Below are 15686 nucleotides of genomic sequence, written 5' to 3'. Positions count from 1 at the left end.
GCCGTGCCTCAGTTTCCCCATCTGCAACCCAGGCTGTGGGGAATGGCTTTCCCCGCATTTTTGATGATCTATTCCTGAAAGTCCAGGGTGTTATTATCGAGACTATTTATAGCACGGTACATGGGTTATTAATATGATTATTTGCAGTGTGGCAATGGGTAATTGCCCCCGGTGGGGCTGAGACCCTGCCTGTGTGTGCGGTGCTGCGTGGGATGGACTCCCCACCAACCTGCCCAGGGGAAAACTCACCCCAAAACTCCGGGGGGGCATCGGGCTGTGCCTGGCGGGCGACGGGGTCCCACGGCAGAGCCGGGGGCTTGCGGCCGGTGGGGGGTTTGGCGCTGCCGTGCTCTGGTGCTGGAGTCCGGCTCTTGTTTCGATCATGATGATTAGCTGAGTCACAGCTGGGGTGCTGCTAATTAAATGTATTTCTTAATTAACAAGATCACAGAGAAGGCCTGCCAGCCTGGCTTGGCTTTCAATCACAGCTGACAGAGGCAGCTGCGGGCCACGCAGGCACGGCGGGCCTGAGGTGTGACAAGCATCCCCGCGCTCAGCTCTGCCCCGTGGCCGCCTCCGCTGCTCTCCCCACCCCCGCAGCCCCCTTTCCCCACGCAGCAGCGGCGGGAGGATGAGGAGGGCTCGTGCCCGGCATCACCCAGCCCTGGGTGGGATGAGTGGGGTGGCCTCAGCCTCTGGCTGTCGCAGCCCTGGGTGCAGCGAGCGTGTCGGGGCTCAGCGCAGGGCTCGGCCACCCCCTGCTCCTGCCCCGTGACTCAAGGGCTGCTCCACGTCACCCCCGTCCCTCCCCGCCACCTGAGCCCTGACCGAGCCTGGCTGTTCATATTAATAATAACCCCCCCGCAGCTGCTATTCACCGACCTCGAAGCGCAACCTGAAGTAACCCCCATCCCGCTCCCTGACGGGGAAATCTCCGCTCCCCATCGGATGGGGAAACTGAGGCACAGGAACTGGGGCAGGAGCAGTGCCAGGAGCTTTCCCTGCTCTCCCATAGGGCCCCGGCTTGGAAGATGGGGCAGCAAAACCCCAGGGAGGTACCCACAGCCCCATGGCGATGCACGGCTGGCTGAGCTGGCGTGGGTGGAGAGGGTTTTCCTGGCTGGGAAAATATAAAAAAAAAAAAAAAAAGGAGGGGGGGGGGGGAAAAAAAATAATAAAAAAATAAAAGAGGCCATTCTGGCCCCCCCCAGCCTGAGTCCTGCTCCACGGCGATGGGCCGATAGCCCAGCAGGGATATCCTCAGCAGGGGGCTGAGCTCTCCAGGGGGATTTCGTGTGTCCTCGCCCACCGCGCAGGCAGGCGGCTGCGCTGGGGCTTCTCCCTGGCTTTGGCAGTCTGGTCATGTCCTGCCGGGGAGAGCAGCAGGACTGAGTCACGTTCCAGCAGCAGCAGTGACTCACGGCCGCCCCAGCCTCCCGGGGAGCAGCCGGCACATTGCAGAGATTCCTGGATGGAGGCAGGAAAAATAAAATTAAATAATAACAACTGCCAGCAGCCCCCCCCCCCCCTCCTTCCTTCCCCCAGCCTCCTGCAAACACAGGCGCAAACAGCAAATTCCTGCGCCACTGGAAACACCTCCCGCCTCGCCAGACGCGAGATGCACGACCTGGTTCTCAATTGCATGAAACGCCCTTTGCCAGCAGCCCGCGGGGGCCCCCAAAAAGGAGGTGGAAGATGCAACACCCCCGCCAAGGTCCCCCCACGCCCGGGGACACCCCTGCAATGCAAAGAGGGGGTGCAGCTGGGTGGATGCTGGGGAACCCCCTCCTGCCTTGCATTGCTGCCTGGGGGGTTTGGGGGGGTGGGTGTAGAGCAGGGTGAGGGTCCCCCAGCCCTAAGGTTGCACAATCCTGGCTGTCCCTTTTTGGGGGAGAGGGCATCATAGATATTTTTGCGTCATTTAGCATCATCTCCCATCCTTAAATCCCCCCACCCAGGGGGGTGCCCCCAGCCTCGGGGGAGATGGGGGTCCCAGCTGCCCCCCCGCAGCCTGGGGCATGGCGGGAGCGATGCTCTGGGGCCTGGCTGCGTTGCGGCTGCCTTCGGCCTCGGTGTATCTATTATTTAAAGCGCTCGGCGGGCGCAGCGGAACCCCCATGGGCTGGCGAGGCTGCGCGGCGGGGAGAGGCCATGCTGCCGCAGCTCCGGCCTGCGCAGCCCCAGCCCCAGCCCCGCGGCGCTGCGGCGAGGGCCACGCTGCCAGAACAGCCCGTGGGGCTGCGGGCTCAGCACCGGCGGGCACAGCCCCTGTGGGGGACACAGCCCCTCTAGAGCAGAGCAACCTGTGGAGCCCAACACCTAGAAAAGACGAGCCCCCCCCCCCCGCTCCCTATGCAGCCCAGCTCCTACACAACCCAAGCCCAGGCATTACAGAGCTGCCGCAGCGATGCAACCCCCTAGAGACCAGCCCCTATAGGGCAGGGAACTCCATCTCACACAGCAGAGCGCAGCCCCTATAGGGACCTGCAGTTAGCAAGAGAATACGCCCATAGAGCAGTCTCTATAGAGAGGGAGTGAATACCCTGTAAAGAAACCCCCTATAGAGCCTGTCCCTATAGAGCAAAAGCCCCCGCCCCACAGAGCAGCTCCCAAGCAGCCCTGCAGGCTGGGGGCGGGCGGTCTTTCAGGCCCATGTGGTCCCCATCCTGCCCCCGCGCTTGGGGGGCACGTGGGGGAACTGGCCCTGGGACCCGCCGAGCCCGTGCGTGGGGAGCAGGGGGGAGGTGACACCGGACCGAGCCCCGCAGCAGGGCGCAGGGGGGAACCACGGCACACCCCTACTCCTCCGTGCCCCTGGCGGCCCCCTCTCTGCTCGCTCCATGCCCTTGACCCTCTCCGCACCCCCCTTCCCGTAGCGCGGGATTTGGGATGAGCATGGGACAGCGACGCCTCCCAAGGTGCCGGCTGCCCCGCGCCCGTTCCCCTGCCGCGGGCTGGGTTTTCTCAGCGAGGGGTGGCCCGGCCCCCCACGGCGGCGCATGGGTTTCATGGGGTATTTTTGGTCAGTGCTTACAAGAAGAGGCTGCGGGGAGGGCTGCGGCCGGGGGGATTCCAGTAAATGGCCTCGGAGCCTTCCTCATTCTCAAGAATAGGAAACTGCGCGACTTCTGCACCGGGTTTCACTTTCTACGCGGGGAAGTGAGAGGCCAAACCACTCTGCTTGACCATCGCCGCGACGCAGCCAGGGGACCAAAAAAACAGAGGAAGAGAAAAATCCATCAGTGCGTTTGCACCACGTCTGGGGTGCTAAAACCTCCTTTTTTAAATTTTAACTAGAAAAGCAGAGTAGGGGAATCACACACACACACACACACACACATCCCTCCCCAGTGAGGTGGGTCTCCCACCAGCCTCTTTTAGGGATGCTCGGGGATGCCGGGTGACGCTGCCTTCAGGCAGGTGCCTTCGGGGATGGCACGATGCTGAGTAACCTGCCTGGTGCCCCATCACCCCTCGGTCACCTCTTGTCCCCAGCAACCCCTCTCCCGCGACACATATGGGTGCTGCAGCGGGGCAGTGGTGCTCGAGGGTGGCTGGGGGCTGGGAAGGAGAAGGGCAGGAGGTGGTAAAAATAGCACCCAGGTGCCCTCTGCCCCAGAAGTGATTTCTGGTCAGTAAACAGGAAATCTATTCTTAGGCCCATTCATGAGCTGCAGGCTGAGGGCAGCTCCACGCTCCAGGCTTGTTTTGTTCCTCAGTGACACAGAGGTGACGCCGAGGCGGAAGGCCACCATGCAGAGCCTTCCAGCCCCGCAGGCTTCCCCTTTGCCTGCTTTTTCCCCCTCCCCAACCAGCACCCTGTGCTGCCCGGCTTTTCCTTGGGTGCTGGGGATTCCCCTTCACATGAGGCAGTGGTGGGAGGTGAGGGTGGGTTTGGGGTGGAAGCTGGTTGCTTCTGGGCTCAGCCCCAAAGTGGGTGGCACCCTGAGGGACAACTGCTTCGGCAGAGCTCTCCCCCTGACATCTAGCTCTTCTCCCCCTTCCATGATGGTGTCTCTCAAGTTGGAGGAGATGAAGCTGCCAGTTTGCCCTTTCCTGGGATGAGCTGAGCTGGGCAGACAGAGGAGGATGATGCTCACAGCTTTTTCCAGGCTCCCAAAGCCCCCCAGAGTGTTGATGGCTACGATTCACCTTTGCGCCCCCATCCCTTCCCTGCGGGTTGTCCCCATTTGCAGTGTCTGGCTCCAACTCGCTTCCCACTGCCCATGGATCCGTTTAGCCTGTGACACTGCTGGGCTCTGCCCAAGGGTGCTGTGCTTCTGGCTGGTGGGCTGGAGCCGCTGCGTGATCCGGGTGCAGGCAGCAAGCCCTGCCTGCTAGGGAGAGCCCTCCCTGCCTGCCTGGGATAGCGGGCTCCCGCAGCTCCACGCACCAGGCTCCCGCATCCCATTTCAGCCTCTGCTGGGCTCAGAAGAGGCAACTTCTGCCTGGGCAACATTTTTTGGGAGCTAAGGAGGATGCAGAGAGAAAAACGTGGGGCTGCAGCCCACAGCGCTGTGTGAAACGACCAGAGGTGCTCATTACGCTGACGATGGAGAGGGGAATTCCCTCGTGTCGCCCCAGCATTGCTGCTCAGCACCAGTGCAGCAGCATCACCTGTGTGACCCAGCCTTGTCCCAGAGCATTTCCTCCCGAGGAAACGAGTGACCAAGAGACGTACGAGGGTGGAAGGTGCTCGTGAGCAGGATGGGCTGCACGGTAAGTCTGTGATGGGAGCGTGGGCTGGCTCAGCACCGCAGGCTGGGGGTGTCTGTGGTTAAGGGGTACCCCCACACGTGGGACTGCAGCAGTGTGAGGCCAGGAGCGGTGACAGGCTGGGAGAGGGACATCCCAAATCCAGCACTAGGGGCCCTGAGCCAGGTGAGGGTGACCTACAAACTGGGTCTCTGCAGGGTGCCAGACCGGGGCTGGCTATGGGTAAGGCGATGTGGGGCCCCGGTGACAATTCCACAGGGCGCTCTGGTAAATACCCTCCCACCCGCCCAAAAAAAAAAAAAAAAAAAAAAAAAAAAAAGCTCCTTGGACCGCACAGGGGGGTTGCAGGTAGGATTTATCGCAGCAGTCCCAGCTCCGAAGATGCTTTCCCAAAGGTGGGCATCCCCCCTGCGGCATCCCCCGGCCGGAGCCGGGCCGGGAGGAAGGCTGAGGCGGTGCTGCCCCCGCGCGGCAGCCGGCGGTACGGCACAGCACAGCGCGCTGGGGACAGCCGGGCCGCAGGGGCGCAGGCCCCCCAAAACCCCCTGGCTCTCCCTCCACCTCACGGCTCGGGGACCCCCATCGCCTCCGGCCGGTGCAGAGAGCATAGACGAAGGGGAAGGGGGATCTGGTTTGTCTGTGCGGTGGCAAATGTGCCCCCACCTTGTCCTTTACGTGAGGAAACCCCAAAACGCAGAGGTTTGGGACCTGCCCGAAGCCAGCCGTGAGCGGGACGGGCAGGGGGAGGTCTGACCCACCAGGCAGCCCAGGAGGTGGCCACGGCCTCATTCTGCTTCATTGCAGGAGTCCACGTCCTCAGCCTCCTCCAGGTCCGTGATGCCTGCGGCGGAGCGCGCCATGGCCCTCATCCAGCGCCGTTTCAGCTCCTCGGTGTCGGCCACAAAGGTGTAGAGCTGCCGGGATTGTGCCAGCTGGAAGAGGTGGCGGGAGTGCTCCTGCGGCAGGTCCCTCACCTCGTAGCCCAGCAGCGGGATGGAGGTGTGGGCTCGGATGTCCTGCCAAGAGCAGAGACGGCGGTGAGAGGCAGGGGATGGGCACACCGGGATGTCCCTCGCAGGTGGTGCTGAGCTGGGCCTTACCTGGGGGGCCGCGTAGATGTACAGCACGAGGGGATCATCCTGTGGGATCACGAACCAGCCCCGCATGCCCCCCTTGCCGTTCTTGTCCAACAGCTGCAGGGAACTGCACAGCAAACTCCTGCCTGATACCTCTGCAGCTCCCTTCTGTCAAAAAACCCCCCCCAAAATCCCTAAATAGCCAGTGCGGGAAGCAGAAAGGGCGTGAAGGTCCTTTCTTAGGGAATTCACCGCCTGCTCCACAAAACCCCCCAAACCAGGGGCAGGTGAGGGGTGGTCCTGCCTGTGAGGGTCCCGCTGAGATCCTGTAGCTGGGGGAGCCCTGGATGCCCAGTCCTGGGCTCAGAGCAGGAGGGAGGGCGCTCAGCTCATCCACCAGCCCCGCAGTTAGCAGGGACCCTCCAAGTGCTGCAGGAGCGACTCCCACCCCTCCCGCTGCAGGCGCGCAGCCAGGCTGTGCCAGCGAGGCTGGGGACCAGGGTGGGTGGCAGAGCTCAGAGGGACAGGGACAGGGGAGTAGGGCCCAGGGAGGGTGGGCAGAGAGGGGCAGCGCTCACCTCCAGGATGCCTTTGTGCTTCCCCTCCCGGTCCTCAAGCATCAAGTGGCCCGTCAGGAAGACGTAACACTCCTGGCACACGCGGTTCAGGCGGTTCCCATCATACTGTAGCTCGGCCTTGTAGTCAGAGCAGCGAGCGCACACCACCTACAACCACCAGACAGGGACACTGGTGAGACTGGGGCAGGGCTGGGGGATCCCAGAGACAACTCCATGAGGAGCCAAGGGGCAGGAGCAACCCTGAGCCCGGGGAAAGGGGTCCAAGGCGTAGGAGAGGTGAGCTCCTGCCCCAGCAGCACCTGAGCGGGCCAGGAGGGAGGGAAGAGGGGGAGACGAGGCAGCTCACGTATCCACAAGCTCGACAGTGGTGTCTCCGGCGCATGATAGCATTGAAGGGCTCCTTGCAGCGCATGCACATGGTCACCAGGTTGTCTCGCACCCACTGTGGAGCTCGGCGGCCCAGCTCCTCTGTCTGGGGGTGGGAGACTGCATTGCTGGGCCTGCTAGCCACGGGCCAGGAGGCTTTAGCCCCTCTGCTCTCACCCCTTCCTCTCCTCAGTCCTTCTCCCCACCCGCAGCCTCCCTCCAGCTCTGTTGGTGGACTCTGCTGAGCTGCTGTGCAGAGGGGGTGCTGGAGGCAGACAAGGCACGAGGAGGGCAGGAGGGTTACCTTCAACGCGGGGGTGCCCGTCTCCAGCCCAGGTACTGCTGTCTTAAAGGTCTCAGTCCTCTTCTCCTTCCTGTCAATGGCATCTTGGAAGGCCTAGAGGGGAAGACAGGGCTGGAGGGGCAGTTGTGGGGGCTGCCCCTGACACAGGACATCCAGCTGGGGTGAGTAAGGTGTGCCGCCTCTCCCAGCGCCCGGTGGTACCTTGATCCAGGCGTTCATCTCCTCTTCAGACCTGGGTACAAAGAGGGAGGTGGATAAGCCGTTGTCCCTCCTCCTTGAGGGTCTGCAGAACCCTCCCCCCCTCCCCCTTACCTGGCTTGGAGCTCCAGCGTCCGCTGCTTTCCCGAGACCAGGAAGGTGTGAGGGAACTGTGTGTCATTCAGCTCCTGCACCTGAGAGAGACCGAAGAAAGGATGTGGAGCAACTGAACCCACCTCCAGCACACAGGGACCCTCCTTCATGATGCGGGGGACAGGGACTTCCCTCAGGCACAAGCCCTTCAGTCCCTTCAATCCCACAAGCACAAGATTTCGCTGCTATTTAAGAAGATCAGCGTACAGCAGCCAGCCCTCCTCACCCACAAAGCCACCCCCGGCTCCAGCTCCTCCCTCCTTTCCGAGGAAGCGCAGGGCAGCAGCCACATCACACCCAGAGCAGGGCGCGTTTTGGAGAAGCCGCGGCCTGGGGGAAGCACAAAGACAAGGTGCCTGTCTGACCTTCATGCCATCCACGTTGATGCGGAGGTGGACCTGGAACTCAGCGCCCACCTGGATGACCTTGGGCACGCAGTACAGCAGCATGTTGTTGAACTGGGCAGGGAGGGGAAGAGGGTTGGTTGGTGCTCAGGGCTGGGGGCTTCCCTGGGACCTAGGACCCCCACCCCCCTGGGGCTGAGCAGGCCCTTGGGAAGAATCCAGCCTACCGAGTGACTGCTCCTGCCCCAGCCCTCTCCCCCCCGCAGAGGCAGAGCACTCTGGGAGCGTGGCAGACCCCCAGGGATCAGCATGTTCCCAACCACGTCCCGTACAGGGTGCCCTGCACCCAGGGGATGTCATCCCCCAGCTCTGAATTCATCCCCTCTGTGCAGGGATGACCCAGCGACACCCCGTCCAGGCTGCACTGCCCCTCTCCCCATTCCCATCTTATCTGCCCCCTGCCCCTTTCCCTGGGCATCCCAGCTCCCACCAGGAACAGGTACTTCTCCGATGTGCTGTTGTTGCGGGTGGAGATTTTTTGGATCGGCCCCTCCTTGATCAGCTCGTTGGAGGGATCCACAATGTCATCCTCGAGGCCCAGCCGCTGGTAGACCACCCAGAGGTTCTGCAGCCGTTCCTGAGGGAGGCAGAGGGACCTGTCCGTGTGGGGAGCTGAGCAGCCACAACCCTGGGTCCCCTCCATCCCCGCCTCCCAGGCCAGCTGCTGAGTACTGGGAGAGGTGGCACAGCACTCTCACCCCAGACTGATCTTCAAGAGCAGCTCCCAGCCTCAAACAGCCGGTCACATCCTGGCTGATATTGCAGACATGACTTTCCCAGGGTGATGGGGTCAGTCATCAAGAACAGAATCCAGCCTCTTCTGCTGAACCCACAGTGCTCCTGTCCTGCTCAGGGCATGGCTGTGTCCACTGAGTCGCACAGCAATGAGGCCACGAGGAAATCCGGCAAATCACCGTGCCACGAGCCACAAGACACTGCCAGCTGGGATAGGCACTCACCATCTCGGCGATAGCTGCGTTTGAGTGCTTGGCCACCATAAAAACCATCTCCAGGGCCTCTGCAACAAGAAGAGAAAGAGGGTGGAGGTTAAACACTTGCTAGGGAGCTGTGGAAGACAGCCCCTGGGTCTCTCCCTGGGGGGGGAGGCCCGCCTGTGGTGGCTGCTGTCCTCCCCTGGACACAGCCTCAACGGCCCTGGAACGCGGCACAAGCCCCTGGGTCCAGCCAGACTGGGCGGTGGGCTACAGTCGGGCCCCCGGACCCAGAAATCCAGTTCGTTTACCACTCCATCCCAGCAGGACTGGGAGCCTGTTATCTGTAGGGGTCTGATGGCCCCCCAGCCACTGCAGGTCTCCCTGGGGGATGCTCTGGAGGGACTGTCCTTGTCCTGAAACACCACCCACCCACCCTGCTGGCTTCCACAGACCCCGAAAGGGCAGATTAACCCCCTCCCTGCTAGAAAAGGGTCAGACTGTGAGGTTTATCCAAGGGCACGGGGCAGCTGGTGAGAGAATCCAGGTATCCCAATGCCCACGTGCAACGTCAGGGGCTGTTATTTCCCCTGTGAACCCACTGTCCCAACCCCCACAGCGGGGAGAGCCAGACGGAGCCCTTACTCTCTGCATCATCCCGGTCTGGGGATTTGGGCGGGAGTTTTCGGACATATTCTTTCAGCAGGAGTTCGTAGCGTGGGATCCTCTGCACAGGTTCCAGCATGTGGTGCTGCAGCGTTAGATTAGCACAGACCTTCCTCTTCTGGGGAGAGCCACCGCAGACGGAGAGAGAAACAGTGACCAACGCAGCTCCCACCCCCCGCTGCTTCCCCCCTGCAAGCAGATTTTGGGGAGCACTGCTGCGGTCCCCCACCCTGCCACGGCCCGTTACCTGGATGTCAGCAATGAGCTCCTGGAAGGGTGGCGATTTTTCTGACCAGACAGTGATGAGCTCCACGGCCTTGTTGAAGTTCTTCATGTATTCACCGTACATCTTGAGGAACGGCGCAAGTTTCTGGATCACATCCCCAATCCGAGGGTTGCAGCTCCTGCAGGATGGAACCACAGACCGCCAGCTTCCTCAGTCCGGCGGGGCAGGCAGACAGCGAGGGATAAAGCGAAGGGACGGCTTGTGCACGGTGGAGGACAGAGGTTTTTAGCGTTGTGACCCGCTGTGTCCCCCTACAACTTCCTGCTCTCCAGAACGGGAATGTCTCCAGCTTGCAGCCAGCCTGGGCACACCCCTAAACCACCTGAAATGTCACCCCCCTTTTCAGAAATACCCTGCTCTCGGCTGGAGTGTTTTAAGGAAGTGCTTTTCAGCACAAGGGCACTTGGAGCTGAGATCTGGTCCTGGTAGGAGACCAAATTCATCACTGCTCCTCCACCCTGGCAAAGCCACCCAGGGATCCTGCCCTCCCCTTCCGCAGCTCACCAGTCCTCCATGCGCTTCTGCAGCTCCGGCAGGAAGAACTTGGCGTGGAACTGGTAGATGGAGGAGATGTTGGAGAAGATCATTTTCACCACCTCCTCTGGGACTGTCTTCCCATTTTTGGCTTCTTTCATGAGCTCCGCATAGAATATCTGGAAGAAAGAAGGGGTGAATAAAAAGGGTCAGGAAAACACTTGAGGATCCTCCATTCCCTCTTCGAGACCAGCACATCGCACATCGCCCAGGGAAAAGGCCTGACTCTGAGCAGGAGGGAAATCCCAGGCCTCCAGGGAGAAGCAGGAGGGAAATGGAAGGCTTTGCTGGGACAAAGGTGCTCCCTGGAGCTCTGGGGTATCAGAAAGGCAAAGGCCAGACCCATCTTCTCGCCATGAAGACCAGCAGCCCAACGTGGCTCCTATCTATACAGCTTCATTCCCTTCATATCTCGAGCAAACAGCCCCTGGCTTGTGCGTGCCCTGAACCGAGCCCACACACTGCCACAGGGTGCAAGCCCCACTGCAGAGTGCATGAAAATCGGTGAGTGCGGAGCTACGCTGTGGTACTGCCTGGTCTGTCAGCACAGAGTGGCCGAGCTGTGCTGGTGGGGGCAGACGGCAGCAGGGCTATCGCTTCCCAGGCTTGCGTGGGCCTCTGTGCTCCGCAGCTCACCTGGTCGAGAAGGTGGAGGCGGTTGACGTAAGCCTGCTCTGTCTCCAGCAGCTCCAGAGCGATTTTCTTTTCCTCTGGTTCCTGCAAGGGGAGAAGGGCTCAATTTCATGGGCAGAGACGTGACCCCCACCAGCCTGAGGGGATTCAGCTCTGTTCCCCGCTGTTCACAGACCACAGCCCAGCATCAAACTGGACCCTGCTCCATGTGAGGGCAAGGGAAGGACCTCTACAAGGCATGCAGTGAAAACAAGGGTGAAAACAAAGTCGTTTGGGGGCTGTCAGGAAGCCTGGCTCATGGCCTCCTGGGTCACCCCTTCCTCTCTGCCTGTTTCTTCCAGAGCAATACAGGGATAGAGATCCAGAGGAGCGGTGCAGGGTGAGGTGGGTTAACCCCATGGTCTATAATTGCACCTAGTAATTAAACGCAGTCCTGCAGAAACCTGCCTGCAGATGGCAAAGGCCAGCACAGCCCCAGGGATGCCCTGAGGTGGACCTGGCTGGGCTCACCTGTGCATCTGACCCCCACAACGTAGTTATATCAGAGCTGGAAGAGACAAGGTCTGCTTGGGTCTATCTGACTATGGGGAATTTGTGCCTGAAGCATCAGGGAAGGGGCCACTCCTCTGTCACCACATGCACCAGCCCTTGCAGGGCCAGCAGAGACCTCCAAACCCACCCAGCCCATGTGACTCCCTGCCTGAGCGTGGGCACCCACCAGCCTTGCCTGAGGTGCCTCCAGAGCTCACCTTGCTGCCAGGCGTGAGGCCTGGGTCCTGCTGCCTCCTCCAGTTGTCCTCACTGATCTTCTGTCGGAAAGAACGGAGGCATTTGAAGCTGAGCCCCCGCCGACCCTGCTGCTCCTCCTCCTCCTCATTCTCTTGCTCTGCTTGGTGCCTGGCAGCCATCTGGGAGAAGCTCTGGCTGGCAGGGGATGCTGGAAGCTGCTGAGGCTGGCTGGCTGCAGCAGCAGTCTGGTCGTGCGGAGCCTGCTTCTCCCTCCGGGCAAATTTGCTAGCCCTGCCAGAGAGGAATCGGCATGATCAGCTCACCCATTCCCCCAGCACAGCCTGAGCCACCCAGCTCAGAGCCACCATCCTCAAGCAAAGACAACAGGCACAGCAGCATCCCAGCACCGATGCTGCTTTGCTCCGCTACAACCCCGCTGATACAGACCGGGGTCCCACAGCCCACGCATCCTCCAAGGGGCCAGGATCCAGCCTCTCTTCTCCCAGTGCCTCATGTTGATGTGGTCAGTCCCTGTCCTGCTCTAGAAAAGCACGACTCTGCCATTTATCCCACCCACTGCTATTTGCTTTCCGGAGCACAGCCCTACCCTTTGCGGTGCTGGCACGGCTCTGGCTTTCTGCCTGCTGCCACCGTGGAGCAAAAATGGGGAGCCAGCAGCCTTGGGCATGAAGCTTTAAAAGCCAAAGAGCCAAGAGGTGTCAGCCAAGAGGAAGGCTTGCATAGGTGGTTTTGCAGAGCGGTAGTTTATTGGCAGTTTTCTCTCTTCCCTTTTCTGGCAAAGACAAGGAAAACAGGTCCAGAGCAGGCGTGGGGAAGATGCCACACAGGGCGCAGGCTGTGAAGATGACAGCGAGTGGTCTGTCATCTGAGCTGGTGTCTGTGGTAAATTGCTCTGGGCAGAAACTGGAAAGACAACCACTGGTGGCCTGCAGACAGGCGTGGGATGAGGAGGAGGGGAAAAACGGGACGAAACTGGCCATAAAACTGCGAAGCTGAGGACAGGAGATGACTTGAGGGGCAGACACTCCTCTGAAGAGGGATGCAGGTCCATCCCCACACTGATAAGCACACATCTGTGAGCTCAGGAGTGCACCCACAGCCACGCACACGTCCCCTCCCGTCCATGGGGCTGGCATAACCCTCCGTGACACAGAGGCTTTTCTGTCTCTCCCAGTGCCTCCCAGATCTGTGGCAGCCTAAGCACACAGCTGAGATCCAACAGGGAACTTCTCCCTTTCTATTTGCACTGACTTGGGCTAAACTGTTTTCTGTTCCAGGCTCTCCAGCTTCCTCTGAAAGTTCTACGTTACTTTTATTTCCTCTAAATCAAACACACACTTCATGGTAAACAACAAACATGCTGCAGCAGGGAAATGGAGCCAGATCAAATGCTGCAAACAGTTCCAACACAACAACATCACTGGCCAAATTTCAACTGTGGGACCATAGGGACAACCATGGTGCTCTGGAGCCATCCAGAGCACAAAGCCCAGGGCAAAGGATGCAGCAGAGATGCAGGCAAAGCTCCTGGAGCAGAAGGAAATCTTGTGGCTGACCATCTTTAGGAAGTGCTGCAAAACTCATCTGCCTAACCACCCAGCCTCATTAAAGCTCACTAAGAGCACCTCACTGACCCAAGGAAAGGCAAGATTTGGTACCCCGATTCAACCGATGGGGAAACTGAGGCATGGACCACGATAACTTGCCCCAAGCCTCAGAATTATTTCCCACACCAGGGGCCAGGCAGATCCCCTTGCTCTGACCCTGGCACCTAACTCTTTCCTCCCTAGGATCCACATCACTGCAAACAACTAGACAGTCCGAGGCTGGTGCCTGAGGCTTGGATCCTCCCAGATGCTCAAGCAGTTAATTCCCAGGGAAGAGCCCTGCCTACATACTTGCAAACCAAAATCTTTTTGTCCACAGCAAAAGGAGAAAAAGCGTTCGCCAGCCAGGCTGACTGCAAAGGTGCCGAGCGTGGAGGCAACCAGCATGCCACGACCCAACCCTAAGCCAGGCGCAGAAACCTCCAGCTAAGTCAGTCACAGCCTGCTGAGGTTTTCACACTTCTGTTCACCGCCTGCAGCAGGGGGAAGACGCTGGGGCAGATCCAGGTGCTAAAGAAGAGCAAACCACCGCCTAGCAAACCGCTTCTCCACAGCCTCCAAACCACCTCTGTGGTTTGTTCCTTCCAAAACCCATGCCATGCGGAGCCCTAACGCACCCACAGCACCCAGGACCCTCCCTCCTTACCACTGCCCTTCAAACATAGCTGCCAGGTTCAACACGCTCCGGTGATTATCGGCCTTTTCCTCCATGGCACCGGCTGGGAGAGGGTCCTGGGTGTGAAGGAGCTGCAGGGGCAGGTGCCGATGGCTGTGGCTCCCTTCTTCTCTCTGCTTCGAGGTGTTTCTGGCACCCAGGATATTGTTTGGGGATGAGGGCTTGCACAAGGCAAAGACCATCCGCTGTCCTTTCTGTGGCAGGAGAGCTCGGCTCTGGGTTGGCCTCAAGGGAAGAGGAAAGAGGAAGCGCAGCAGGTTGCAAGTAGGAGAAACGCTGAGAAAACGCGCGGAGTTTGTTCATTTGGAGGGACCTTGCCGTGTGCCCCAAAGCGGCGGCAGAGCCGAGCCCAGAGCGGCAGCGGGAACGGTGCAAGGGCCCAAGCTGGGCAGGAGGCCTGGGGAAGAGCCCGGGGACAGGGGAGCTGCAGCCCCCCCGTGCTCCGCGCCCCGGGAGCCCACACGGGCTGTGTGCGGGTCCTGCTGCCCGGAGGGGCTGGGGGGGAGGGAGGGAAGGGGTGAGGGGTGTGCTAGTGCCACAGGCCCCACGGCCACCCCCAGCTGCCAGCCCCCACCTCACGGGCAGCCCCCCACAGCCAGCCCCCCATTGCCAGCCCCCCACTGCCAGCCCCTCACTGCCAGCCCCCCACTGCCAGCCCCCCACTGCCAGACCCCACAGCCAGCCCCTCACAGCCAGACCCCCACTGCCAGACCCCCACTGCCAGACCCCCACTGCCAGACCCCACAGCCAGACCCCACAGCCAGCCCCTCACAGCCAGACCCCCACTGCCAGACCCCCACAGCCAGCCGCCCACAGCCAGCCCCTCACAGCCAGACCCCCACTGCCAGCCCCCACTGCCAGCCCCCCACAGCCAGACCCCCACTGCCAGCCCCCCACAGCCAGACCCCCACTGCCAGACCCCCACTGCCAGACCCCCACTGCCAGCCCCTCACAGCCAGACCCCCACTGCCAGACCCCCACTGCCAGACCCCCACTGCCAGCCCCTCACAGCCAGACCCCCACTGCCAGACCCCCACTGCCAGACCCCCACAGCCAGACCCCCACTGCCAGACCCCCACTGCCAGACCCCCACTGCCAGCCCCCCACAGCCAGACCCCCACTGCCAGCCCCCCACTGCCAGCCCCCCACTGCCAGACCCCCACTGCCAGCCCCCACTGCCAGACCCCCACTGCCAGACCCCCACTGCCAGCCCCTCACAGCCAGACCCCCACTGCCAGACCCCCATTGCCAGACCCCCACAGCCAGACCCCCACTGCCAGACCCCCACAGCCAGACCCCCACTGCCAGATCCCCACAGCCAGACCCCCATTGCCAGACCCCCACAGCCAGACCCCCACAGCCAGACCCCCACAGCCAGACCCCCACTGCCAGCCCCTCACTGCCAGCCCCCCACTGCCAGCCCCCCACTGCCAGACCCCCACTGCCAGCCCCTCACTGCCAGCCCCCCACTGCCAGCCCCCCACAGCCAGACCCCCACTGCCAGACCCCCACTGCCAGACCCCCACTGCCAGACCCCCACTGCCAGCCCCTCACGGCCCTGCTGCTGCAGCCCACCCTCTGAGGAGACCCCACAGCGGAACAGGCACAGGGCATGGCCCCACCTCGCCACATCCCGCCCGGTGCCCAAGCCTCGCTGCCTCCTCCCTTCCCCGCCGCAGCCCTCGCCCGGCCGCGCTGCCCCTGTCACGGCCTGTCATGGCCGCGCCGTCCCCTCCCTCACACCGTGGCTCCATCCCCCCTCCCGCCATGGTTCCGCCCGCGCTCCCCCCCCACCCCTCAGGCAATG

At 61.6% G+C, this 15686-nt stretch overlaps 1 protein-coding gene across 5 annotated transcripts; it reads right to left on the bottom strand.

The window, feature by feature from the left end:
- Window positions 1–5054: 5054 nt before the first annotated feature.
- On the bottom strand, window positions 5055–15628 carry FGD2 (FYVE, RhoGEF and PH domain containing 2). 5 transcript variants are annotated; one of them, XM_055819940.1, is made up of 17 exons: window positions 15502–15628; window positions 13850–14155; window positions 11596–11866; window positions 10850–10930; window positions 10184–10332; window positions 9641–9797; window positions 9373–9511; window positions 8755–8813; window positions 8226–8372; window positions 7757–7849; window positions 7353–7432; window positions 7242–7272; window positions 7041–7133; window positions 6717–6842; window positions 6371–6517; window positions 5817–5960; window positions 5055–5732 (listed from the first exon to the last, which is right to left on the bottom strand). In XM_055819940.1, the coding sequence occupies exons 2-17, from the start codon at window positions 14059–14061 to the stop codon at window positions 5502–5504; spliced, it is 2160 nt and encodes a 719-aa protein (XP_055675915.1). In that variant the 5' UTR covers window positions 14062–14155; window positions 15502–15628; the 3' UTR covers window positions 5055–5501. The 5 variants fall into 5 exon arrangements, with proteins under 5 accessions (XP_055675915.1, XP_055675914.1, XP_055675917.1 ...); XM_055819939.1 differs by having other exon boundaries at window positions 13850–14104; XM_055819942.1 differs by having other exon boundaries at window positions 5055–5648; window positions 13850–14104.
- Window positions 15629–15686: the final 58 nt, after the last annotated feature.

Source organism: Falco peregrinus, chromosome 16 (genome assembly GCF_023634155.1).
Source record: "Falco peregrinus isolate bFalPer1 chromosome 16, bFalPer1.pri, whole genome shotgun sequence".
Taxonomy (NCBI): Eukaryota; Metazoa; Chordata; class Aves; order Falconiformes; family Falconidae; genus Falco; species Falco peregrinus.
This window is presented reverse-complemented; position numbering and strand designations above follow the sequence as displayed.